We start from the raw sequence: 27,668 nt of genomic DNA, 5'->3' as shown, positions 1-27,668 counted from the left end.
GACGTCACTGGATCCATAACAGGACCTCGTCGGCGCGATGACGTCAGTTCCGCCCTTTTTTCCGTGCCCCCGAGGCACACGGACAGACCGACAGAAATAGGAAAAGTATACACGGTACATAACCTTCAGACCAACACACAGTGTGAAATCAATGCAATAAGCAAGAACAATTAAACACTTCCATTGAAAGTTATAAATATAACATATACACTTACTAGATATAGAAGAGTGGACAACGGGGAGGCGGGTGGGCATGTGAGGAATCCACAGGCAGATACTGTATCCACCAGAAAAAGCGTTACCGAAGGTAAGTAACTTGTTCTTCTGATGGATACATCTGCCAGTGGATTCCTCACCTTGTGAATAGAATCCCACAGCAGTCCCCACTCCCGGAGGAGGGTGTCCACTCTTTCATACCAGGAAATCTTGGAGGACTGAACGCGCAAAGTGGCCGTCCCTCCTCACTTCGGAATATAAGCAGTGATGCTTGGCGAAAGTGTGGAGGGAAGCCCAAATTGCCGCCCTGCAAACATCCTCTACAGGAACACCCCTAGATAAAGCAGATGTAGAAGACTTTGCTCTAGTAGAGTGAGCTCTTATACCCTCTGGAGGTTCCTTACCAGCCAGGGCGTAGCAGATCTTAATGCATAAAATAATCCATCTTGAAAGTGTGCGCTTGTGCACCGCTCTTCCTTTCTTACAGCCAGCAAATCCAACAAAAAGCTGGTTGTCCACACGATAGTCCTTAGTCCTATCAAGGTAGAAGCTCACCGCTCTCTTAGGGTCTAGACGGTGAAGCCGCTCCTCCTCCTTGGAAGGGTGAGGGGGAGGAAAGAAGGTAGGGAGGGTAATGGACTGGCCCAGATATAAAGGAGTTACCACCTTAGGCAGAAAAGTAGCCCTGGTCCTGAGTACCATTCTTTCAGCATGAATGGTCAAGAATGGGGGTTTCGAACTAAGAGCTTGAAGCTCACTTACCCTCCTTGCCGAGGTAATTGCTACAAGAAAAACAGTCTTAAAAGACAGAAGTCTCATGGGACACGTGTGCAAAGTTTCAAATGGTGAACCCATCAAGTATGTCAACACAAGATTTAAGTCCCATTGAGGCACAATAAAAGGAGTAGGAGGAAATTTGTTGGTAAGACCCTTAATGAAACGTAACACAATAGGAGATTTAAACAAGGACGGCTGGTCCGGCAAAAAAAGGAATGCCGACAAGGCCGTAAAATATCCTTTTACAGTTGCCACAGCAAAACCCTGCTGGGTCAAAGAAAGAGCAAATTGAAGTATATCGGACAAACAGGCCATTAAGGGGTCAATAGATTTCTCTCCACACCACGAAACAAATTTGGACCACCTATAAGAATAAATTGACTTGGTGGAAAGTCGCCTGGCTGAAAGAATAACATCCACAACATCAGGTGGGAGAGAAAAAGAATTGTGTTTGCCCCGTTCAATCTCCAGGAATGAAGGTGTAAGCTCTGGAGGTGGGGGTGTAGAACCTGCCCCTCCACCTGAGAGAGGTGGTCAGCCCTGAGAGGGAGACGGAGCGGCGGGCACGAGGAGAGGTGGAGAAGATCTGTGTACCACACCCTTCTTGGCCAATCCGGGGAGACCAACATAACTTCGGCCCGGTCTTGGCGAATCTTCCTCAGAACCCGAGGAATAAAGGGTATGGGAGAAAACGCGTAAAGGAGTAGAGAACTCCAACTCAACTGAAATGCGTCCCCCAACGCTCCCTGCATCGGATACTGGAGACTGCAGAATGACGGGCAGTGAGCGCTCTCTTGAGTGGCGAACAGGTCCACCCGAGGAGTTCCCGACGTCCGAAAGATGTGACGAACCACCTCTGGATGAAGCCTCCACTCGTGGTCTGCCGAGAACTGCCGACAGACTGTCTGCACGCACGTTCAGAACTCCGGCCAGATGATTTGCCATTAGACAAATCTGATGGTCCTGAACCCAGGACCAGAGACGCAGAGCCTCTCTGCAGATACACTGCGACCCTACTCCTCCCTGTTTGTTGACATACCACATCGCTGTAGTGTTGTCCGTCAGGAATGAACCGACTGACCGCGAACGGAAGGGAGGAAGGCCTTGAGTGCCAATTTCACCCGCAATTTCAGAAGGTTGATATGAAGTAACCTTTCTTCTGGAGACCGAAGACCCTCGATCTCCAGATCCCCCAGATGAGCACCCAACCCTAGAATGGATGCATCCGTTATCACTGTGGCCACTGATGGAGGCAGATGAAAGGACTTTCCTTGGGACAGATTGTCTTCCACGCCCCACCAAGACAGATCCGCCGCAGCTTCTCTGGAGATCCTGATCGACTCACTGAGATCTCCTTTGTGCTGATACCACTGCCTGCGGAGGCACCACTGAAGAGCCCTCATGTGCCAGCGTGCATGGTTGACCAACAGAATGCAGGAAGCAAACAGACCGAGCAGACGAAGGACATTCAGGTCTGGAAAGACAACTCCAGTGTAAAACAAAGGAATCATTTCCTGAATGTCGAGAATCCTTTGGGGTGGAGGGAATGCCCGAAAACCAGTAGTGTCCAGTACTGCCCCTATAAACAGGTTGCGCTATGAGGGCACCAGGTGAGATTTGGGCACATTTATCGAAAACCCCAACTTGTACAACAACTGGGTTGTCTCCTGCAGATGACGACACCTTCTCCGGCGACTCCGCTTTGATCAGCCAGTCGTCCAGATAGGGGACAACATGAATCCCCGACCTCCTGAGATGCGCTGCCACCACTGCAATCACCTTGGTGAAGACTCGAGGTGCAGTAGTAAGTCCAAACGAGAGAACCGCAAACTGATAGTGTCGCGAGTCCACCGTGAAACGGAGATACTTCCTGTGCGACTTCAGGATGGGAATATGAAAATACGCATCCTGCAAGTCGATCATCACCATCCAATCTTCTTCCAGCAGCGCCTGAAGGACCTGCGCAAGGGTGAGCATCTTGATTTCTCCTGCTTCAGAGAAAGATTCAAGACCCTGAGATCCAGAATTGGACATAATCTGCCATCCTTCTTGGGAATCAGGAAGTACCGGGAGTAGCACCCCTGACCCCTTTCCTGAAACTTTTGATAGAAAAAACAGTCAATCTTATCCTAGAGAGGAAAATAGTGTTATCGGTTTTAAGGTAAATACTTTGTTGTGGGAGTTGGTGTTCTGGGGTTAGACTCTGGGGTCCCCCAGGGTCAAGGATGCACTCTTGTTACACCCTCTGCGGCACAAGGGCGACAAGGTGCAGAGTGCTGAGGCCCAATTTTATCCAATGAGGGATAGGGGGCCTCCGGTTGGTGGCTGCTGACAGGCAGGCCACTCGGTTGTGGGAGCAAAGCTCCTGGACTTAAGCTCAGGGCAAATGGGGGTTTAGGCCACCACAAAAGTTGCATCCTCAGCAGCACTGGGTTGGCCAGGTGCAGAGTGCTGTTTTGGCATCAGAAGCCCTGTAGCTTTCAAAGGGGAGTCTCCGGTATGTAAAAGAATGGCAGGCTCGGGGACGAAGGTCTTCTGGGTGCAATTACCACTTGGAGAGGTAAGTTGGGATCTTCGGGGTTGGTTAGTCACCGTCGGTTGGGCCACCCAAGGCCCTGGGGCGTCGGGTACAGGGGTGCCTTTTAGGGTCAGATCTTCCTACCAGCTCCTGGTCATAGTTGGGGGGACCTTCCGGTTTAAGACTGCAGGCGTCCGCTTGAGGCAGGTCAGGGGTCGCCAGATTTCGGGTCAGGATCGTCAGGGAGACCTCCTCTTGGTGTTTGCCCACTCGAGCTCGGGCCCTGGACAGCGGAGGCAGAGTGGGGTGGATTCGCTGTTTCCAGCCGGGGACAGAGGTTGTTGATGAACAAATCCGGTGTTCACAGGAGACACAGTCTTTCTGGTTGAAGGCAGGCAGGTCCTCCGGGGTTTTTGAGGTTGCTGGCTGCAGGACACACCGGGATTTCGCAGGAGCAGGTTCAAAGTGGAGACAGGCCGGTAGGGCTGGGGCCAAGTCAGTGGGTGTCTTCCTCTTTTTAGCTTCAGTACAGCTGTTCGGTCCTTTGTCTTCTTTTGTTATAGTTGGTTCTTGTCTGAGGAAGCAAGATTCAGGGGTGCCCATAAACACTAGATTTAGGGGTGTTACAGGAAAGTAAAAGGTTGGGACCAATGGGTCCCTTCCCTGGGGCGGGTACACCCCTAATATGCCAGCCTCTGGTGGGAAGGAGGGCATAAGCCTTTCCCTGGTTGGATGGGTCCCCCCATCTGCAAGATAGCGGGGACTGAGAGTTGTACTTCACCTCGCCTCCCCCACCTGAGGGGTGGAGTTGGCAGAGGTGGGCACACCTCTCTTCCTAACGTGTTTTTTTCCACTGGTTCTCCCGCCCAAAGTGCGGGTCAAAACCAGTGGGGACCAGTTGCTGAAAGCAGCAAATAACCTGGGGAAGCTCACAAAGGCGGCAAGCCTTTGAAGCTTCCCCTTTGCGGACCCTGCCCATCCCGGGGAATGAGGCTTGGCACCTCATCCCAGGATGTGCATTATTTCTGGCCCCCGAGAGCAGCAGGCTCTCGACCCGGGGTCCAGAAACATGTCTGGTGGTGGCAGGTGAAAGCAGCCACTCAGCCTGGACACTAGTGGTAGGTCGTTTTTCAGGGGGCATCTCTAAGGTGCCCACTGTGAGCATTTTTCATTAAACCCCACACTGGCATCAGTGTGGGTTTAATGTGCTGAGAAGTTTGATAACAAACGTATTAGTTTTCAGTGACCCCATTATGGTGCTGTGGAGTTTGTAATGATAAACTCCCAGCACCATATACTCTTAATGGCAGCACTGCGCTTACAATGTCTAAGAATGGACTTAAACTGTAGGGGTACATGGCTGATGCACCTGTACCCTCACCACTGATATAGGGCACCCAGCTAGAAGGGTGACTGATGCCAGGGCAGTGGGTTGTAGGCATGGCACACAGGGATGTGTGAGAAAATGATTTGGACAGTGTGGGTCTGCACACCTGGTTTGAAACTGCTAATTCTAAACTTTATCTTTTAACTGAATCCTAGCGTGCCTTCTAGTTTAAGGGAATGTGCCCTTTCCCTATGAAGTAACAAACTTATCCATTAGAGGCCAAGGAAAACCTTGGACTACTAGAAGCACAGCTGATGGGCTGTACGCCTTTTCAAAAATTAACCCCAAACATGTATCTACTAGTTGAATGAATAAACAAGTACCTTTTAATATGCAATATTAAGCATACTTATGTAACAACATACTCAAAATGTCTTTGTAATACTATTCGTGCTGTGAAAAAATACAAACATTAATTTTCACACCCCACTAAAATATGTTCTCTAAACATTTTTTTTGCAAATTGCATATGATGACATCTTATGTTGCGTTCATGACCAAACAAAATAAATGCAAACAGATAAAAGTTTGTCCCAATGCATTTCGGGTTCAAACTGAACCCTTCTTCAGGGGATATACAATGCAAAAGAATATGATATACACAATCTTGCGATGATGAATTTCTGAGATGAGATCTCTACGGGACTGGAGACCAAAAACGCTACCAGCACTATTCGTCACGGACCTGTCCTCACGCTACTGACTTAGCACCAAGTCGCAAAAAACTCCTACACAACAGCAGCTTCCACGTTGCTTCCAACGCGTCATCCCAATATGCAGAACGACGAGGAGCTTGTTTAGACTCTAGCCGGACGCTGCCTCAGTAACATTGAATTCCACCGCGAGTCCGCCACCTTACACAGGGATGTGTGCCATTGCAACTCTTACCTTTGTTCTGCACCAAGACATGCAGCCTGCAAAGGCAGTGTGTGAGTGTAATGGTACAGGACCTCTAAGGGTGGCACAATAAGTGCTGCAGTCCTTAGAGGTCTTCCCTGGTCACAGTGCCCAGGGTACCTGTGGTACCACTTATCAGGGGCGACCAGCGGCCAGAGATGACAATTGGGTACAGTTTTAGGGAAAGAACGCAGGCCTTGGGAATCTGATTGGCAGAGACCCAGGGCAAATCAAGTCAAAGTGCATCAGTAGTCTGGCAAAAAGCGGGGGTGGGGTTACTGCAACAGAAACCCAGCTTCTCACAATGGACAACCTACCTCTGCGATGACTACATAAACCTGACACAGAGTTCCTAGTTTCACATATTTCAAAATGATGAAGCCCTTCCTTGGCTGTTCACTTCAGGAGGCCCATCTAAGGGGTATTTCTAGCCTAAAAGTGTGACAAGCCTCCTGCCTAATTTCCTGCCTGCTCTAGTGCCAAATGGGCCTCAAGGCAGGGGGTGGCATTTCCCAGGTCTGGGGGGAAGCAGTTGTCGTATATCTAAGGTAGCAGAGACTTTAACGCCTCTGGCCTGAGGCTACTAATTTACTAGCCTTCCTGATGGAGGAGGTGTAAACACCTTCCTCCGGAGTAGCCATTGTTTTTAACATCTGAGAGAACTGGCTCTCACCTACAGGGGGTCATCTGCGGTGGCAGGCTGGATGATACCAGTTAGCCAGCACACTAAGGACTAATATTTTTGCAGGGGGCACATCTAAAGTGCCCTCTGGGTGCATATCATAATAAATTTAGTACTGGAATCAGTCCCAATTTATTAAGATGAGGTGTTTGATGCCAAACATCATTGGTTTGAGTGCAGCCATCATGTACCTGGATAACTCGTAAGGACCAGTGCATGTCCTTAAGATGGCTGCCTGATCAGTTGCAATATCTAGGAATGGAACTAGACATTACAGGGACCTATCTGCTCATGCAGATGGGCCCTCACATTTAATATAATGCACCCTGCATTAGAGCTCTAATGCCTGCTGTAGGAGTGACTTACATATAGTATATGCAGTGTTCCTTGACATGGCACACAAGGAGCATGCCATGGCATGTTTTTTAAATGGTTTGCACTCTTTCAAACATTTTGCAATGGCAGGATGCATTGAGTTTTTGGATGGGTCCCTTTGGGTGGCATAATACATGCTTCAGCTTATAGGGACTGTCTTTAGTGCCCATGCCCAGGGTACCATATGTACGATTTAGGAGGGACTTCCAGCGGTGCTCAATTCCTTGCCAATTTGGTTACAATTTTTTTTGTAGTAAATTACTTTATTTGATTTTGTTTAAATCATAAAAAGAGCGGGTTAACCGCTAAAACACGTGAACACTTGCGACTTAAAATTCATGAATAAATACAAGTTAATTAATAAACTTTCCATTGAAAACATTTTGGATCAGTAAAACAAAGGAAAATAGTGCAATTAGTGCCTTTTAGTCTTATAGTAGTTATTCTAGCTTGAGGAATCTGATTCTTATTCTTGTATTTGCTTCGAGGTGAATATCTAAGCATTTTCTAGATCAAGTTCTGTGTCTTTCTTTTCTAGCGCTTTTGCCGATAGACTTAAAAACTTTAATGTTTTACATGCCAATTGCACTGTTGACCCTCCTAAACATTGTATTACTGCGGATCTGCAGGTCCTTATCTGCTCTTTTATCATTAACGGCCGCAGCAGTTTTTTCCGTTTAGATGATAGTGCTGGACAAATACAAAGTAAGTGGAGCACTGATTCATCACCTTGTCCGCAAAGGCGGCAGTCCGTTGAAAGCCAGGTGCGTTTCCATTTTGGAGTTTAATCTTTAGTTGGGTACACTCCCAGTCTCAGTAAAATTGATTGCTGTTTCATTCGGTTTGCAAAGTGTTCCAAAAGATATGGTTGGGGCTTTAACTTTTTATATGTCGGAAGCACCATCATGCATTTGTTTTCATGGACAACGCGGCTTTATCCTGGTCTTGAGACGTTTGGTTAACTGTTTTGTTGACCAACTGTTTAAACTCCGGGTAGGACGGTGTTTCCTCTAACTTTAAAGCCTCAATTGATTTTTTTAAGAACTAATAAACCGAATTAGTCAGTTTTGATTTCTTTTCGACCTCCAGCCAACAATAATGTACCAGGGAGTCGTCCTCTGCTGCCCGCATTCTCCAATAGTATTTGACCAGCGCTCCCTGTCTTGTCATGATCTGATTTTTTAGCCCAAATTCAAGTCTGATCCGGTCTTGAGAGATGTGGCGCGGGATGTTAAACAATTTTTTGAAGAGGCTGGTTTGGGCGATAATAAAGGATGTTGCGTCCTTTGCATTTAAGAGTTCAGAACCATATGTGATTGCGGGTAAAAATTTTGATGCCACGACCTTTAATAAGTGGGTAGTGGAACTGTCACTAAGTTTTTTTTGCAAGGTTTTAAATGCAAATAATAATTGTTTAGCTTTTGTTTTCCGGTGTTCTTGATGTTGCTTGTAATTAAGATGGCTATCCACAGTTAATCCCAAATAGTTGTATGTCCCCTCGCGGTCCAAGCCGTTGCCGTTGATCGTCCAAGTAAATTTTGGTATTTTTTTCTGTGGACTGGAAAAACACATGACCTTTGTTTTTTTAAAGTGTATCTGTAGTTGGTTTAGGTCTGCGTATTCTACCAATTTGTTTATCAGTCGTTGTAGGCCACGAGGCGTTTGGGATAGCAGCACAATATCGTCTGCATATTGCAAACTTACTGTCCTCACATTCCCTAGTTTTGGAGGATCACCTAATGTTGAACGTAGGTGATAGTCTAGATCAGCTGTATATATATTAAATAGACAGGGGGCCAAAACGCACCCCTGTTTTAGGCCATTGGTGGTAGTGATTTTGTTTGTTAGACTTCGACCATATTCCATTTTTATTTGAACCCATGTTTTAGAATAAAGGTTGATTATTGCATTCAATAGGTTTGTGGGTGCACCCCAGGATTTCATTTTTACCCACAAGGCTTGTCTAGGGACCTTATCAAAGGCCGCCTTGAGATCCACGAAACACGCATACAATACTTTAGAATTTGTGATAGATTGGTTAGCCAGGAGTGTGACGGCGGATATCTTTGCTAAAGTGCCCATTCCGGCTCGAAAGCCTGTCTGTGTGTTGGGGATCAGTTTGATATTATCTACCCAGTCTTCTAGATCCTTAAGCAGGTTTGCAGCGTAAATGTTTGCCTCGACATCTATGAGGGCTATTAACCTGTAGTTTAAGGGATTTGCACGAGCCCCTGATTTAAATATTGGATGCAATATGCTTCCTCGCCAGGAATCGGGGATGGTATGGGATTCCAAGATGTTGTCAAACAGTATAGCTAGATGTTTGGACCAAAATGGTAAGTCTTTTTTTAATAGGGCGTTCGGCAGACCATTGGGTCCCGGCGCCCCATCTGATCTCTGGTTTTTTATAGTATTCATTACTTGTTTTTGTGTGATCTGGCTATCGACAACTAATTGATCTGACCCTGGTGTTTCTGGGTGGTCTTGCTGCGATTTTCCTTCCATTTGTTTTTCTTGTGAATTACTGTGATGTTTCAGGTACAGCTTGCTAGTCGTGTGAGTTAGGGCCTGCGAGGTTGGTTTCAATGTCTCTGCCTTCCTCTGCTCTCTTGTTGAAATCTCACTGAGGGTACTGTGTTTTGGTTGTATCGCTTTCCGTATTTCGTTTTCAGTGGTAGCTCTGGGGGCTGTCTGTGGATTATATGTAGCTTCTATGTGTGCTCGTCATACATGCTCAGTTCTATCAGAGTTGAAATGCCGATTTTTTCCATTGGATAAAACATTAATTTGGGCCCAGAACTGCTTAGAATTTTGTTGTCGACTTACATAGAGCATTTTTGTCCAGAACTGCTCATTATATATACGTTTAGCGTTCCGAGTCTCTTTTTTTGGGTCTCTTTTCATTTGTTTAATTGTTGTCAGGACCTCCCGGGAAGGTTGTTGACCTTGAGTTCACATTTGTCTCAATGCTTTGTTTAATTTTTGTTTTTTTTATCCTTAGCGCTTTAGTATACCATTCTGACACGCTGATCCGGGCCGCTTTTTGGTTTTTGGAGCTGTGTGTAAACTTTCTGTTCAAGCTGTTAATTAAGGACCCCCAAGCCTCTATCCCCAATGGTTTTGCGCCTGTAGTGGTCAGGAAAACTGTGCAGGACTCCATGTATTTATCTACAGTATTTTCATTCCATATTAACCGATTTAAATTGTACAATTGAGTAAAGTGCGTCAGGGCTCTTGATGGCAGAGACTTTTTCCTAAAGTCAATTAATGTAAGAGATTGGGGATAGTGGTCCCTTTCTACTCTATCTATTATTTGAAAATTTGTGATGCTGGGGAATAAATCTGGATCAGCTAAGGTAAAGTCAATGGTTGCTCCTGATTTTGCCGTCACTCTTGTGAAAGCTGCCAGGCTATCTTTTGGGCCTCGACCGTTTAACGTGTATAATGCTTGTTTGTCTAGCAATGCAGCGCATTTCTTGCCCGATGTGTCACGTCTAGTTGTATTATCGCTCCTGACGGTTATTCCATTTGGTAGATTTTTCTCTTGGGCTTGCATCAAGTTCATGTTAAAGTCTCCAGACAATATTATGTTGGCATGTGGGTGTATTGCTTTTAGAGTTTTGATAGTGGTGGCCATTTGTTGGATATGTCTCACCTTATGCTTGTGGGCTGGGTGGATGTAGATATTCATTATTATCAATGTACAAGTGATGTTAACTATGAATTTAATGCATTGCATCCAGCTCGAGTCTAAGTCAATGTTTTCTTCTTCCAATCGGATATCTGTGGCAATGTATATTGATAAACCACCCTTGGCTCTTCCGTGTGCGGACTCCTTTTTAGCTAGATTTAAATGTTCTTTATAGCCTACAATCGGGGTTTGTGTTGTCTGCCAGGTTTCTTGCAACAGCAGTATATCGTACTGTAGAATGAAGTCAGCAAAGTCAATATGCCCTATTTTAGAGGCTAGGCCATTCACATTCCAGGAGCAGATGTTGATATCCTGCGCTGTTTTTGATTTTGTTTGGGAGTTTGTTCATGCAGCTCCTTGTTGTGTAATTGGCGTTCGTGAGAGAACAACATGAAAGGGGTGTTCCCAAATAGAACAGATCAAAGTTTAATAAATATTAACAGAATACCCACCAATTCACAAAAAGAGAAAATATATTCAAAAAAAGTTTTTAATTTTCATTTTGACAATCAACACGATTTTTTTTGGATAATAAATAAAGTGATTCCATTTGAACAATGCATAACATTTGGAAAAAATATACATAATCAGAAACATACAAAAACAGTCTAAAAGCTAGGACACGCAAAAACACTTCAAAACGGACAGAAGAATAAATCCACTCATACATCAAAACATACCTTTTATACAATCAAATTCATACTCGGACATTCACATCCATATCACTACACACAAGGACAAGAAAAGCGCCGACGCGCGTTTCGGACAAGTGCCAATGAAGTCTTCCTTCATCAGGGCGCACTTCAAATATTGTACAGACAAAAGGAGTAGATATTGTCTGTGACACGGTCCTGACAAGCGGTCCTAGTAGCAGCAAGGCTGTGTGTGGGTATTCTAAAAACCCAATAATAACGAGGCCCCTTAAATATGTGGCTCACAATCCAAGGGTTTCATCGGTCATGAATAGCGCATATTAGAATAGGTCCACAAGGGATCCAAATGTACGAGGGCACCAGGAATAAAAGCAGTACAAAGAAATAAATTCCAAGTATCTCAAAACGAATATCAAGCAATGATGCAGTAAAGTTAGTAGCACCGGTGCCGCCAGTGAAAAACGACCTTAAAACAACAGAATTGAGCCATCCTTTGAATGAGGTGAGACGAACACCAAGGATATCGTGATCTGGCACAGCTTCAATCCCGGGGAATAAGGGGCCTGAAAAGCGGCCCGGCAGAGCACGTAAGAATGGTGTCCAGGGTCGAAGGAACCGGGTGACTCCTTCACCTGCCTGTAATTGGCGTTCTCCAGTGTTAGTTGACCTCTTTTTTAATTTTGTCTGGGTGTGAAATTGTAATTGTGATTTGTCTTGTGAATTTGACGTCATCCTTTATTTGATCATGAGTCTCTGGGCCTTTTGCTCCTTTTAAGATACACTCTATACGATGGGGGTGTTGTAGGGGACTCTGGTAGCGGGGAGGTTCCACCTCTTTTAGTTCTATACCCCATTCTGCGAATACCTCCTTGTGCCTCAGGATCTGTTCAGTGACTGAATAGTTTATCCAGGTGGCTATTGTTTTTTCGACTCCTATTTGGTTAGGAGTAGATTTGAATTCAATTCTTTCCAAGTCACTGGATGTTATATGGCTCAGGGCTGGTAAGGATTTGAGCAGCTTTATAATTGTGCTTCGATTTAATAGGTCATGAGTTCCTCTCGATTTATAATGTGGAATCAATTCTATCTGACTTTGAGCCGTGAGCGATTGTTTTTTGTTATAATCGATCGGGTTCCCTGTTAATAGTTCTGTTTGGTCTTGTAGATGTATTTTACCGAGCTGGACTGATTTGACTTGGTCTTGTTGTATCTTTTCAATAGGCTCTATAGTACTATGGAACTCTGGATTGTTTTGAGTTTCATTATTATAGTTTCTTGTCCGTGATTCTCCTTTCCCACTTGTTGCTATATCCTGCGCGGTGGTTTTTTTTCCCTTCATAATTGGGTTCCTAAAGGTTTGCGTTGTATCTGATTTTGCGATTTCTTTGTTTTTGGCTTTGTCCTTTTCAGCCGACGACTTAAATATGTCATAAATTTTATTAGTTGACAAAGTTCCATTTTTTGTTTTTGCCATTGTGATTTCTTGTGGCTGCGGTTTCTTTTAATGCCGAGATTTTATGATTTGTCATACTGGGTGTGTCACTGCTACTTTCGTTATTTTTATCCAGTCTTTTCTGGGTTGGTGTCGGCGAAGCTTGTGGGGTGACTTTGTTTGTTTTACTTTTCCTTGCTCTCCTCAAGCGTTTGCGTTCCTGTTTTGAAAGAGGTTTTGCAAAACTTTCTTGCTCCTTGCTTTGTACCGGTGCCTTCGATGGAATGCTTTGATTCGGGAATGGTGTTAAGCTTTCTAAATGCGGATGTTCCTCTGTTCGTTCCCAGTCTCTCAATGACTGGCGGGTTATTTTCCACTTTTAATGGTTTAATGTTGGTGGTAAGGGTGTCCTTGTTTGTTCCGTCTACCTCCTTGAGCTCTCCTTCCGTTGAAGTTGTGGAATTTAATTGTGTGTCCCTTACTATCCCCAGCAACTCTGACATTATAGTCGGGACGGTTGAAAGCTTGTCGATTATTTGGTGACAATGACAAGTGTAATAAGTGATGTCCCGTGCTTGTTGTACCTTTGTTATCATGGCATTTAAGTCATGTAGTTTTTGGTCTATTCCCTGCACGTATAAGGCTAGTGCATTTAATAGCTCGACTTGAGTATCCAGCTTATCAGCGTGATAAGTTGCAGCTGATCCAATCGTCTTCATGGTGCCTAATAAGTGATCCCAAAATGGTCCAGTTGATAGGTTTTCTTGTTCCTTGAGGTATTGTCCCTCTTGTTTCTTAATGCATCGTCCTGGTGAAGGTGATTTTTGGGGTTCTAGGTGGCTGACTAGGTTGGAGGGTTGAGTCTCATGGGAGGTTCTAAAAGGTGATCCATTTATCTTGCTTTGACATGACGTCTGCGTCAAGTGCTGTGCTATTTGAAATTGCTTGATTGGTAGTTTCGGATTTGTGGCAAGTTGTTCCTGTATGTTGGTTATTTGGTCCGTGATCTAGACAAGTGGTAGATCAGGTTGTGGGTCTACAGGTATGTTTAGTTTTGCGTGCGAGCTGTCAAAGCTGTCAAAGCTGTCCTGCTCGAGCACCAGGTTATCCTCCTGGCTCTGTTCTTCACAGTGCTGCCGAGCGGATTGTTGGGCTATTTGAAGTTGTTGGTTTTGCTGCCTTAGTTGATTTGTTTGGGCATGGCAAGCCATTGTTTGGGTGTAAGTGCTGACTCCCGTTTAAATCCCTGTTCGTTATGGACTTCAGCCATAATGGCCTGTAGGTGGAGCCCGTGGTAAGCGAATAATGGGCTCTTAATACAATTAGTAAAACTTGCATCCTCTAATACAGACAGATTAAGGGCCTTATGTTCTGTGTCCTCATTACTTATTGACCAGTTGACATTGTCCTTATATATCTCATTGTCTGCGCTGCCCCCCTTATACTTGTACTCCTTGGCTTCTTTTGCCTCCTTTGCCTCCTTTGCTTAATTGGCTGCCTTATGCATCTTTTGCTTCCCTGGGGATAAGCTACGACATACTTTTAAAAAATCGGTAATGAGAGCCAGTTTGCTGCTTTTGATGTTGGTTTTAATAGTGAAACAGGTTTCCCTGATGGGGGTATGGTTGTTTAATTGGGTTTTATCCTTTTCGGTTTTGCCCCTGTGTCTTTTTCCTGTTTGTAGTCTAATTCCGAAGACTGTTCCTGCTCCCTTTCTCTTGACTTGCTGAGCTTTTCCAATTTGGGTTCGTCCTCTGTTAAGACCTCTGTTAAGTTTCCCTCCTCTCCCTCTATTTCAAGTTTCAAGTGCTGGACGCCTGGTGCCCCCCTTATTTTCCCTGATCTCATGGTGATCTATTGCGTACACTTGCACAATAAGTTTTTTAATTCAGGGGTACTGGGCTGCTGGCGTATTACTGCTACTTTCCAAGGGCTCCTGGTCCTGGTCCTCTGGTACACCAGGGTGGGGACCAGCGTGGGGACCAGCGTGCCTTACCTTAACTTGTACAGGGAGGTTGCTGGTGTTTTTGCTGTGTTTTGCCGTCACTGCTCCTTCCAGTGTGGGGGTGTTTCACGCAGCCTTTTTCTTCTGCCACTGACACTGCCGCTGCCACTGACGAGGGCTGCTTGCTGCTTTATTATTCTTGCCTCCGCAGAGGCTCCTCACGCTGCTCCTGTCGCCCCTGTCGCTGTGCTTATGCTGTGAGAGTCTTGCGGCTTGCAGCTCGCAGATCCTACCGCTGCTGGAGGGTGTAGTGCCGCTATGGAGCTCCTGCCGCTATGAAACGCTTCGGTTCCTGCCGCAGCAGGAGGGAGTGATGGTTCGCGGCTCCTGCCGCTATGGCTATGCTACGGAGCTCTCGCTGCTCCTGCCCTGCCGCTGTGGAACGCTCGCGGCTCCAGCGGCAGCGGGAGGGTGTGGTGGTTCGCGGCTCCTGCCGCTATGGAGCCCTTGTGGCTCCTGCCGCTGTGAGACGCTGCTGGGACCGCTACCAGGGAGCTTGCGGCAACCCGCTGCCTACCGCTGCCTTCCGAAAACCTGCAGCTGCAACTGAAACTGTACGGGGTGCGCGTGGCGACTCCGCCGTCACCGCCGCCGCCGAAAACCCACAAGGTGGAGTCAACCGCGGAAAGCGAAAGGTAGGTGAGACGGCGTCCTCCTCGCCTCGACAGATATTTACCTGTTTTGTGGGAAAGAGTACTGGCTTTCTGGCTTGCAGGAACATAATGTACTTTCAGAAGAGAAGCATCAGAACTAGAGCGAATAGTGGGGGTGACCATGTCAAAAAAGGGGCACAATCCCACATATACAACCATGAATTTGAAAAATTACAATATGGATGTTTCATATACTCTGAAATTTGTTAAGCAAGACTAGCTAAACTCATTTTTTATCAGAATATTTAACAGTACTTGCACACAAAATGCTTTATAAATGGTACACAGTCAAATCATGCTACCAGACACAAAATAAAAAGCCAAAAGGAGATAAATTGGCTATCTCCCCGCAAACAAAAAAAAATCTTACTGCTGTGAAGTGGGCGCCTCCATTTTTGATTCATCACCATGGTCAGTGTCATCGACAAAATCAAAAGTGTCCATCAATCTCTGAAAGGAAAAGCAAGCACAGGCAGCACTTTAGAAATATGTTTTTCCTGTACTGAGATACACAGCCATTTCAACATCATTTCCAAAGAAGGATTCCTCTTTCAGACTAGAAAACATGTGCAAGATAGAAGTCATATTTTAAACCCTGAAGGTGAAAATCGATTCCTAGCATGGGCTAGCTCGTGCCTAATTGGAGATTAACAGCCATCACCAACGTTGAGTGATGTTTTATGCCTTGTTGCAGATCAACATTACACGGAATATCAGAACAGCACAAGCTTCTATAAAATAAAAATATATGCCAGGAGGGAGACTAAAGGAAGTGTCACCACATACTATCTCTTTTTTTTCAAAAGTGTTGTGGCTTTATTATTGATACTTTCAAGCACCAAATTAATGTATTTCTTAGTCATAGGTGGGAAATCACTTATTCTTAAAACACCAGCTGAAATTTCCAACACACGGAACTGACGTTTATAGCCAGAATACTAAAGAAATATACTTTTATCTTACTCTACGATGTAGCTTTTCTAGTCTACTCTTGAGGCGTCTGGGTTTGGTCTTTAGTCCAGAATATCAAAGAATGATATTGGGCCAAGAAGAGACATAGGCCCAGACCTAGAGGAGAACACAACTAGTAATGCAGGCAAATACAAGGGATTATAATCTGCACCAAAGTCCTACCATTGGTGGAGAGGAGAGAGGGCAGCGGACAACGTACTCAAACTTCCAGATACGTTGCGATAACAGAGGTGTCAGCCACCCGAAACGGCAATTAGTCTCCTAATGTGCCTGCCGGTGGCGACAGCATGAAAGTACACTATGGTAATCAAACAGTGTTTCAGGGAAGGGCAACAAATAATTGTAGGGAAGTGGATTACTATGTGGTGTGGAGATGAGACCATAACGGAATCGGTCTCATATTTGTGAAAGTTAGAGCTATTTGCATTGTAGATGGTATTTTTATTTACTTTTGTTTTTGTTTGTAGTGGACATATGTTGTCTGTACTGAAATAATTTGTTTGAAATGGAATTGTGTGGGGTAGTATTGTGTGGTGTGCACTGTATTTGTGTATTGGAAATATGTGGTATGTGATTAGATGGGGTAAGGGTTGTATAAAAAAGATAGAAAGTAAGATTGAGAGTCATAGGTAATTTGCGTTTGAAGAGTTTAATGAACTCTAGAGTAGTATAAAGAGTGTGTGAGAAAGAGAATGAAGGGGAGAGAAGGTTATAGACGCATAAAAAGTCTGCACTTGTGTACACAGAAGACACCAAAAGAAGAGGAGTGTGTGTTTGCAGTTTGTATTTTTGGAAAAGGTTATGGTAAATAAACTGCTGAAAGACCTGAAGTGAACCAATATGAGAAATGCTGGATCAGTGTGTGTGCAATGGAATTATGTCGATAGTAATTATGTGGTAAGTACAGTACACCTATGCATAGTGGCATTGGGTGTTGTGAGTAGCATGTATTTAGTGGAATTATGTCCCGTGGAGTTAAATTATGTGGCATAAGGTGGAACTGTGTGGTGTGGATCTGATGTATGTGATGTGTAGTGAAATGATGTGTTGTGGAGCGGAATTCTGTGGGATGGAATGGAATTGTGCGGAGTTAAGTTGTGTGGAATTGTGTGGCACTGAGTGAAATTATGTTGCGCGGAATTGTGTGTCATGGTGTGGAGTGCTGCTGTGTGTCATGGAATAGATTTATGTGGAGTGTAATTATGTTGTGTAGTATGGAATTGTGTTGTGTGGCATTGTGTGAAACTGTGTGGCATGGTGTAGAATTATGTGGAGTGTAAATATGGGACATGTTGCAGAGTTTAATTTTGTTGAGTGTAATTAAGTGTTTTGGATCTGCATGGCTATATTTGGCGTGTAACTGTGGCGTGAATAGGTAATTTTGTAGTTTGGAGTGGGCAGTTTTGTTAAGCGCTGTGGATTATTGGTGGGGGGGGGGGGGGGGGGACTGCAGCTTTAAATTCACACAATAAACCTGGTGACATTTTTTTGTTCAAGTTACGCAGCGAGCTGTTTGAGTGGGCCGGGTCTTACCGGTGCTGAGCACCAGCAGTTTTTAAAAGGAGAGCCTCGAAACGGGTCTCTTTCGTGCTCTGTTTTGTGCCCTGGCACAAGTGGTTCGTTTTTTTCCCCTGGACTGCAGTGACAGCAGGCACATTGATGTGCGTGTGCTCACTTCTCACTGGTGGAGAAGTTAGAGCATGATGTCATGCCAGATGAGCATTGAAGGGGAAGGGAAATCGTTTAAAGAGAATCATTTACTCTCTGGATTTCCCTTCTCTATTTGAAACTCAGGAGTAGCAACTTTGTTGTGGTGTCACCAGGGCTTTAGGTGGAAGATAGAAAGTGAGGTTCTCTCGCGACTAAATCAATCCCTAGAATCAGGTCACGTCCCCACGCAACTTTAAGGAAGCTCATGTCATCCCGCTCCTAAAAAACAAGCATTTGCAATGCAATAGGTCTCGCATTAGGAAAGTTTGAGCTATTGGTATTGTAAATGACAAATTTTGTATTTATGTGTTGGTATTGAAAATAACTAAATTAATAGCTTTGTCATTTACAATTCCAATAGTTTTAGCTTTCGCACATGTGACACCTATAGCATTTGTAATGTAATGTGTGTTGTATTTACGTGACTTGGATGTATTGATATTACAAATAACATTGGCTTCATTTTTTAAATAATTAATACTTAAATAAAAGTTATTGTAATTTATAATGGTAATAGCTTAAACTTTTGTAAATAACATTTGTGAAGATTATGTTCAGTGTATTTTGTGATGAAAATCCGAGAACAGAAGTGCAATATTAACATCTTTTTGTGACATTTGTTATAAAGATTGAAACATTGAGAGAACATATTTGAACCAGTTGTTGTTGAATGGTTGCACAGATTGATGCTGTGGCGTTCAGTGATGTTGTGGTGGCGACAAGTGATGCTGTGGCGTTCAGTGATGTTGTGGTGGCGACGAGTGATGCAGTGGCGTTCAGTGATGCTGTGGCAGCGCATAGTGATGTTGTTGTGCCCCTGAGTGATGCTGTGGTGATGCGATAGAGGGAGGGAGGGCGATAGATAGGAGGAGGGAGGGCGGGCAGTGGAGGGAGGGAGGGCGATAGATAGAAGGAGGGAGGGCGGGCAGTGGAGGGAGGGCGGTAGAGAGGGAGGGCGGTAGAGAGGGAGGGCGGTAGAGAGAGGGAGGGCGGTAGAGAGAGGGAGGGCGGTAGAGAGAGGGAGGGCGGTAGGGAGAGGGAGGGCGGTAGGGAGAGGGAGGGCGGTAGGGAGAGGGAGGGCGGTAGGGAGAGGGAGGGCGGTAGGGAGAGGGAGGGCGGTAGGGAGAGGGAGGGCGGTAGGGAGAGGGAGGGCGGTAGGGAGAGGGAGGGCGGTAGGGAGAGGGAGGGCGGTAGGGAGAGGGAGGGCGGTAGGGAGAGGGAGGGCGGTAGGGAGAGGGAGGGCGGTAGGGAGAGGGAGGGCGGTAGAGAGAGGGAGGGCGGTAGGGAGAGGGAGGGCGGTAGGGAGAGGAAGGGCGGTAGAGAGAGGGAGGGCGGTAGAGAGAGGGAGGGCGGTAGAGAGAGGGAGGGCGGTAGAGAGAGGGAGGGCGGTAGAGAGAGGGAGGGCGGTAGAGAGAGGGAGGGCGGTAGAGAGAGGGAGGGCGGTAGAGAGAGGGAGGGCGGTAGAGAGAGGGAGGGCGGTAGAGAGAGGGAGGGCGGTAGAGAGAGGGAGGGCGGTAGAGAGAGGGAGGGCGGTAGAGAGAGGGAGGGCGGTAGAGAGAGTGAGGGCGGTAGAGAGAGTGAGGGCGGTAGAGAGAGTGAGGGCGGGAGAGAGAGTGAGGGCGGGAGAGAGAGTGAGGGCGGGAGAGAGAGTGAGGGCGGGAGAGAGAGTGAGGGCGGGAGAGAGAGTGAGGGCGAGAGAGTGAGGGCGGGAGAGAGAGTGAGGGCGGGAGAGAGAGTGAGGGCTGGAGAGAGAGTGAGGGCCGGAGAGTGGTAGAGTGAGGGCGGGAGAGTGGTAGAGTGAGGGCGGGAGAGTGGTAGAGTGAGGGCGGGAGAGTGGTAGAGTGAGGGCGGGAGAGTGGTAGAGTGAGGGCGGGAGAGTGGTAGAGTGAGGGCGGGAGAGTGGTAGAGTGAGGGCGGGAGAGTGGTAGAGTGAGGGCGGGAGAGTGGTAGAGTGAGGGCGGGAGAGTGGTAGAGTGAGGGCGGGAGAGTGGTAGAGTGAGGGCGGGAGAGTGGTAGAGTGAGGGCGGGAGAGTGGTAGAGTGAGGGCGGGAGAGTGGTAGAGTGAGGGCGGGAGAGTGGTAGAGTGAGGGCGGGAGAGTGGTAGAGTGAGGGCGGGAGAGTGGTAGAGTGAGGGCGGGAGAGTGGTAGAGTGAGGGCGGGAGAGTGGTAGAGTGAGGGCGGGAGAGTGGTAGAGTGAGGGCGGGAGAGTGGTAGAGTGAGGGCGGGAGAGTGGTAGAGTGAGGGCGGGAGAGTGGTAGAGTGAGGGCGGGAGAGTGGTAGAGTGAGGGCGGGAGAGTGGTAGAGTGAGGGCGGGAGAGTGGTAGAGTGAGGGCGGGAGAGTGGTAGAGTGAGGGCGGGAGAGTGGTAGAGTGAGGGCGGGAGAGTGGTAGAGTGAGGGCGGGAGAGTGGTAGAGTGAGGGCGGGAGAGTGGTAGAGTGAGGGCAGGAGAGTGGTAGAGTGAGGGCGGGAGAGTGGTAGAGTGAGGGCGGGAGAGTGGTAGAGTGAGGGCGGGAGAGTGGTAGAGTGAGGGCGGGAGAGTGGTAGAGTGAGGGCAGGAGAGTAATAGAGTGAGGGCGGGAGAGTGGTAGAGTGAGGGCGGGAGAGTGGTAGAGTGAGGGCGGGAGAGTGGTAGAGAGGGCGGGAGAGTGGTAGAGAGGGCAGGAGAGTGGTAGAGAAGGCGGGAGAGTGGTAGAGAAGGCGGGAGAGTGAGGGCGGTGGAGTAGCAGAGTGAGGGCGGTAGAGTGAGGGCGGTAGAGTGAGAGCGGTAGGGCGGTAGAGTGAGAGTGGTAGAGTGAGGGTGGGAGGGTGAGGGCGGGAGAGTGAGGGCGGGAGAGTGGGAGGGTGAGGGCGGGAGAGTGGGAGGGTGAGGGCGGGAGAGTGAGGGCGGGAGAGTGAGGGCGGGAGGGTGAGGGCGGGAGAGTGAGGGCGGTAGAGCGGTAGAGTGAGGGCGGTAGAGTGAGGGCGGTAGAGTGAGGGCGGTAGAGCGGTAGAGTGAGGGCGGTAGAGTGAGGGCGGTAGAGCGGTAGAGTGGTAGAGTGAGGGCGGTAGAGTGAGGGCGGTAGAGTGAGGGCGGTAGAGTGAGGGCGGTAGAGTGAGGGCGGTAGAGTGAGGGCGGTAGAGTGAGGGCGGCAGAGCGAGGGCGGCAGAGCGAGGGCGGTAGAGCGAGGGCGGTAGAGTGAGGGCGGTAGGGCGGTAGAGCGAGGGCGGTAGAGCGAGGGCGGTAGAGCGAGGGCGGTAGAGCGAGGGCGGTAGAGCGAGGGCGGTAGAGCGAGGGCGGTAGAGTGAGGGCGGTAGAGCGAGGGCGGTAGAGTGGTAGAGTGAGGGCGGTGGAGTGAGGGTGTGAGGGCGGTAGTGTGGTAGAGTGAGGGCAGTGGCGTGAGGGCGGTAGAGTGGTAGAGTGAGGGCGGAAGAGTGGTAGAGTGAGGGCGGTAGTGTGAGGGCGGTAGTGTGAGAGTGGTAGAGTGAGGGCGGTAGAGTGGTAGAGTGAGGGCGGTAGAGTGGTAGAGTGAGGGCGGTAGAGCGGTAGCGTGAGGGTGGTAGAGCGGTAGCGTGAGGGCAGTGGCGTGAGGGCTGTAGAGTTGTAGAGTGAGGGCGGTAGAGTGAGGGCGGGAGAGTGGTAGAGTGAGGGTGGGAGAGTGGTAGAGTGAGGGCGGGAGAGTGGTAGAGTGAGGGCGGGAGAGTGGTAGAGTGAGGGCGGGAGAGCGGTAGCGTGAGGGCGGTAGAGTGGTAGAGTGAGGGCAGTGGCGGGAGAGTGAGGGCAGTAGAGTGAGGGCAGTAGAGTGAGGGCGGGAGAGTGGTAGAGTGAGGGCGGGAGAGTGGTAGAGTGAGGGCGGGAGAGTGGTAGAGTGAGGGCGGGAGAGTGGTAGAGTGAGGGCGGGAGAGTGGTTGAGTGAGGGCGGGAGAGTGGTAGAGTGAGGGCGGGAGAGTGGTAGAGTGAGGGCGGGAGAGTGGTAGAGTGAGGGCGGGAGAGTGGTAGAGTGAGGGCGGGAGAGTGGTAGAGTGAGGGCGGGAGAGTGGTAGAGTGAGGGCGGGAGAGTGGTAGAGTGAGGGCGGGAGAGTGGTAGAGTGAGGGCGGGAGAGTGGTAGAGTGAGGGCGGGAGAGTGGTAGAGTGAGGGCGGGAGAGTGGTAGAGTGAGGGCGGGAGAGTGGTAGAGTGAGGGCGGGAGAGTGGTAGAGTGAGGGCGGGAGAGTGGTAGAGTGAGGGCAGGAGAGTGGTAGAGTGAGGGCGGGAGAGTGGTAGAGTGAGGGCGGGAGAGTGGTAGAGTGAGGGCGGGAGAGTGGTAGAGTGAGGGCGGGAGAGTGGTAGAGTGAGGGCAGGAGAGTAATAGAGTGAGGGCGGGAGAGTGGTAGAGTGAGGGCGGGAGAGTGGTAGAGTGAGGGCGGGAGAGTGGTAGAGAGGGCGGGAGAGTGGTAGAGAGGGCAGGAGAGTGGTAGAGAAGGCGGGAGAGTGGTAGAGAAGGCGGGAGAGTGAGGGCGGTGGAGTAGCAGAGTGAGGGCGGTAGAGTGAGGGCGGTAGAGTGAGAGCGGTAGGGCGGTAGAGTGAGAGTGGTAGAGTGAGGGTGGGAGGGTGAGGGCGGGAGAGTGAGGGCGGGAGAGTGGGAGGGTGAGGGCGGGAGAGTGGGAGGGTGAGGGCGGGAGAGTGAGGGCGGGAGAGTGAGGGCGGGAGGGTGAGGGCGGGAGAGTGAGGGCGGTAGAGCGGTAGAGTGAGGGCGGTAGAGTGAGGGCGGTAGAGTGAGGGCGGTAGAGCGGTAGAGTGAGGGCGGTAGAGTGAGGGCGGTAGAGCGGTAGAGTGGTAGAGTGAGGGCGGTAGAGTGAGGGCGGTAGAGTGAGGGCGGTAGAGTGAGGGCGGTAGAGTGAGGGCGGTAGAGTGAGGGCGGCAGAGCGAGGGCGGCAGAGCGAGGGCGGTAGAGCGAGGGCGGTAGAGTGAGGGCGGTAGGGCGGTAGAGCGAGGGCGGTAGAGCGAGGGCGGTAGAGCGAGGGCGGTAGAGCGAGGGCGGTAGAGCGAGGGCGGTAGAGCGAGGGCGGTAGAGTGAGGGCGGTAGAGCGAGGGCGGTAGAGTGGTAGAGTGAGGGCGGTGGAGTGAGGGTGTGAGGGCGGTAGTGTGGTAGAGTGAGGGCAGTGGCGTGAGGGCGGTAGAGTGGTAGAGTGAGGGCGGAAGAGTGGTAGAGTGAGGGCGGTAGTGTGAGGGCGGTAGTGTGAGAGTGGTAGAGTGAGGGCGGTAGAGTGGTAGAGTGAGGGCGGTAGAGTGGTAGAGTGAGGGCGGTAGAGCGGTAGCGTGAGGGTGGTAGAGCGGTAGCGTGAGGGCAGTGGCGTGAGGGCTGTAGAGTTGTAGAGTGAGGGCGGTAGAGTGAGGGCGGGAGAGTGGTAGAGTGAGGGTGGGAGAGTGGTAGAGTGAGGGCGGGAGAGTGGTAGAGTGAGGGCGGGAGAGTGGTAGAGTGAGGGCGGGAGAGCGGTAGCGTGAGGGCGGTAGAGTGGTAGAGTGAGGGCAGTGGCGGGAGAGTGAGGGCAGTAGAGTGAGGGCAGTAGAGTGAGGGCGGGAGAGTGGTAGAGTGAGGGCGGGAGAGTGGTAGAGTGAGGGCGGGAGAGTGGTAGAGTGAGGGCGGGAGAGTGGTAGAGTGAGGGCGGGAGAGTGAGGGCGGTAGAGTGACAGAGTGAGGGCGGTAGAGTGAGGGCGGTAGGGCGGTAGAGGGAGGGCGGTAGGGCGGTAAAGTGAGGGCGGTAGAGTGGTAGAGTGCGGGTGGTAGCGGGAGGGCGGTAGAGTGGTAGAGTGAGGGCAGTGGCGTGAGGGCGGTAGAGTGATAGATTGAGGGCAGTGGCGTGAGGGCGGTGGCGTGAGGGCGGTGGCGTGAGGGCGGTAGAGTGAGGGCGGTAGAGTGAGGGCGGTAGAGTGAGGGCGGTAGAGTGAGGGCGGTAGAGTGAGGGCGGTAGAGTGAGGGCGGTAGAGTGAGGGTGGTAGAGTGAGGGTGGTAGAGTGAGGGTGGTAGAGTGAGGGTGGTAGAGTGAGGGTGGTAGAGTGAGGGTGGTAGAGTGGTAGAGTGAGGGCGGTAGAGTGAGAGCAGTGGCATGAGGGCGGTAGAGTGAGGGCAGTGGCATGAGGGCGGTAGAGTGAGGGCAGTGGCATGAGGGCGGTAGAGTGAGGGCAGTGGCGTGAGGGCCATAGATGGGTAGAGTGAGGGCGGTAGGGCGGGAGAGAGAGAGAGGTAGAGAGAGGGCGGGAGAGAGAGGGCGGGAGAGAGAGGGCGGGAGAGAGAAGGCGGGAGAGAGAGGGCTGGAGAGAGAGGGCTGGAGAGAGAGGGCTGGAGAGAGAGGGCTGGAGAGAGTTCGAGAGAGGGCGAGAGAGAGAGGGCTGGAGAGAGTTAGAGAGAGTGAGGGCGGTAGAGAGAGTGAGGGCGGTAGAGAGAGTGAGGGCGGTAGAGAGAGTGAGGGCGGTAGAGAGAGTGAGGGCGGTAGAGAGAGTGAGGGCGGTAGAGAGAGTGAGGGCGGTAGAGAGAGTGAGGGCTGGAGAGAGAGTGAGGGCTGGAGAGAGAGTGAGGGCGGGAGAGTGGTAGAGTGAGGGCGGGAGAGTGGTAGAGTGAGGGCGGGAGAGTGGTAGAGTGAGGGCGGGAGAGTGGTAGAGTGAGGGCGGGAGAGTGGTAGAGTGAGGGCGGGAGAGTGGTAGAGTGAGGGCGGGAGAGTGGTAGAGTGAGGGCGGGAGAGTGGTAGAGTGAGGGCGGGAGAGTGGTAGAGTGAGGGCGGGAGAGTGGTAGAGTGAGGGCGGGAGAGTGGTAGAGTGAGGGCGGGAGAGTGGTAGAGTGAGGGCGGGAGAGTGGTAGAGTGAGGGCAGGAGAGTGGTAGAGTGAGGGCGGGAGAGTGGTAGAGTGAGGGCGGGAGAGTGGTAGAGTGAGGGCGGGAGAGTGGTAGAGTGAGGGCGGGAGAGTGGTAGAGTGAGGGCGGGAGAGTGGTAGAGTGAGGGCGGGAGAGTGGTAGAGTGAGGGCGGGAGAGTGGTAGAGTGAGGGCGGGAGAGTGGTAGAGTGAGGGCGGGAGAGTGGTAGAGAGGGCGGGAGAGTGATAGAGAGGGCAGGAGAGTGGTAGAGTGAGGGCGGTAGAGCGGGGGCGGTAGAGTGAGGGCGGTAGAGTGAGGGCGGTAGAGTGAGGGCGGTAGAGTGAGGGCGGTAGAGTGAGGGCGGTAGAGTGGTAGAGTGAGGGCGGTAGAGTGAGGGCGGTAGAGCGGTAGAGTGGTAGAGTGAGGGCGGTAGAGTGAGGGCGGTAGAGCGGTAGAGTGAGGGCGGTAGAGTGAGGGCGGTAGAGCGGTAGAGTGAGGGCGGTAGAGCGAGGGCGGTAGAGCGAGGGCGGTAGAGCGAGGGCGGTAGAGCGAGGGCGGTAGAGCGAGGGCGGTAGAGCGAGGGCGGTAGAGCGAGGGCGGTAGAGCGAGGGCGGTAGAGCGGTAGAGCGGTAGAGTGGTAGAGCGAGGGCGGTAGAGCGAGGGCGGTAGAGCGAGGGCGGTAGAGCGAGGGCGGTAGAGCGAGGGCGGTAGAGCGAGGGCGGTAGAGCGAGGGCGGTAGAGCGAGGGCGGTAGAGCGAGGGCGGTAGAGTGGTAGAGTGAGGGCGGTGGAGTGAGGGTGTGAGGGCGGTAGTGTGGTAGAGTGAGGGCAGTGGCGTGAGGGCGGTAGAGTGGTAGAGTGAGGGCGGAAGAGTGGTAGAGTGAGGGCGGTAGTGTGAGGGCGGTAGTGTGAGAGTGGTAGAGTGAGGGCGGTAGAGTGGTAGAGTGAGGGCGGTAGAGCAGTAGCGTGAGGGCGGCAGAGCGGTAGCGTGAGGGCGGTAGAGCGGTAGCGTGAGGGCAGTGGCGTGAGGGCCGTAGAGTTGTAGAGTGAGAGTGGTAGAGTGAGGGTGGGAGAGTGGTAGAGTGAGGGCGGGAGAGTGGTAGAGTGAGGGCGGGAGAGCGGTAGCGTGAGGGCGGGAGAGCGGTAGCGTGAGGGCGGGAGAGCGGTAGCGTGAGGGCGGGAGAGCGGTAGCGTGAGGGCGGGAGAGTGGTAGAGACAGGGCAGTGGCGTGAGGGCGGGAGAGTGGTAGAGTGAGGGCGGTAGAGTGAGGGCGGGAGAGTGGTAGAGTGAGGGCGGGAGAGTGGTAGAGTGAGGGCGGGAGAGTGGTAGAGTGAGGGCGGGAGAGTGGTAGAGTGAGGGCGGGAGAGTGGTAGAATGAGGGCGGGAGAGTGAGGGCGGTAGAGTGACAGAGTGAGGGCGGTAGGGCGGTAGAGGGAGGGCGGTAAAGTGAGGGCGGTAGAGTAGTAGAGTGCGGGTGGTAGCGTGAGGGCGGTAGAGTGGTAGAGTGAGGGCAGTAGCGTGAGGGCGGTAGAGTGATAGATTGAGGGCAGTGGCGTGAGGGCAGTGGCGTGAGGGCAGTGGCGTGAGGGCAGTGGCGTGAGGGCAGTGGCGTGAGGGCAGTGGCGTGAGGGCAGTGGCGTGAGGGCAGTGGCGTGAGGGCAGTGGCGTGAGGGCAGTGGCGTGAGGGCAGTGGCGTGAGGGTGGTAGAGTGAGGGTGGTAGAGTGAGGGTGGTAGAGTGAGGGTGGTAGAGTGAGGGTGGTAGAGTGGTAGAGTGAGGGCGGTAGAGTGAGAGCAGTGGCATGAGGGCGGTAGAGTGAGGGCAGTGGCATGAGGGCGGTAGAGTGAGGGCAGTGGCATGAGGGCGGTAGAGTGAGGGCAGTGGCGTGAGGGCCATAGATGGGTAGAGTGAGGGCGGTAGGGCGGGAGAGAGAGGGCGGGAGAGAGAGGGCGGGAGAGCGGTAGAGAGAGGGCGGGAGAGCGGTAGAGAGAGGGCGGGAGAGAGAGGGCGGGAGAGAGGTAGAGAGAGGGCTGGAGAGAGTTAGAGAGAGGGCGGGAGAGAGAGGGCTGGAGAGAGGTAGAGAGAGGGCGGGAGAGAGGGCAGGAGAGGTAGAGAGGGCAGGAGAGAGGTAGAGTGAGGGCAGGAGAGAGGTAGAGTGAGGGCAGGAGAGAGGTAGAGTGAGGGCAGAGTGAGGGCAGTAGAGTGGTAGAGTGAGGGCAGTAGAGTGGTAGAGTGAGGGCAGAGTGAGGGCAGTAGAGTGGTAGAGCGAGGGCGGTAGAGCGAGGGCGGTAGAGCGAGGGCGGTAGAGCGAGGGCGGTAGAGCGAGGGCGGTAGAGCGAGGGCGGTAGAGCGAGGGCGGTAGAGCGAGGGCGGTAGAGCGAGGGCGGTAGAGCGAGGGCGGTAGAGCGAGGGCGGTGGAGCGAGGGCGGTGGAGCGAGGGCGGTAGAGCGAGGGCGGTAGAGCGAGGGCGGTAGAGCGAGGGCGGTAGAGCGAGGGCGGTAGAGTGGAAGAGCGAGGGCGGTAGAGTGGAAGAGCGAGGGCGGTAGAGTGGAAGAGCGAGGGCGGTAGAGTGGAAGAGCGAGGGCGGTAGAGTGGAAGAGCGAGGGCGGTAGAGTGGAAGAGCGAGGGCGGTAGAGTGGAAGAGCGAGGGCGGTAGAGTGGAAGAGCGAGGGCGGTAGAGTGGAAGAGCGAGGGCGGTAGAGTGGAAGAGCGAGGGCGGTTGTAGGAGAGTAGGGTCTGCAATCCTATGATCACCCAGATTTTTGCTTTTTTTGCTGCACTGGTTTACGACTTTCCCTGGCTGTGGGCCTGCTAATCAGACCCACAGCCTAGCTGTTCTCTCTATCCAAATTGTACTTAGGTACTGAATTGGCACTGGGCCCTCTCCAAGTCCCTGTACC

The 27,668-nt window shown here is 51.0% G+C and overlaps 1 protein-coding gene across 3 annotated transcripts in view; it reads right to left on the bottom strand.

The window, feature by feature from the left end:
* SCAF8 (SR-related CTD associated factor 8) overlaps nt 1–27,668 on the bottom strand; it is a 1,826,711-nt gene that overhangs the window by 1,342,514 nt on the left and 456,529 nt on the right. For all 3 annotated transcript variants that reach the window (XR_013596231.1, XR_013596230.1, XM_078649179.1), the window contains exon 9: nt 15,657–15,736. Coding sequence is in view for 1 of the 3 variants with exons in the window: in XM_078649179.1 (XP_078505305.1) it covers nt 15,657–15,736 (80 nt within the window). In the remaining 2 variants the exon portion in view is untranslated. The remainder of the gene's footprint in view (nt 1–15,656; nt 15,737–27,668) is intronic.

The sequence above is a fragment of the Lissotriton helveticus genome, chromosome 6 (genome assembly GCF_964261635.1).
Source record: "Lissotriton helveticus chromosome 6, aLisHel1.1, whole genome shotgun sequence".
Taxonomy (NCBI): Eukaryota; Metazoa; Chordata; class Amphibia; order Caudata; family Salamandridae; genus Lissotriton; species Lissotriton helveticus.
Note: the sequence above shows the minus strand (reverse complement) of the source record. Positions and strands in the feature narration are given on the sequence as shown.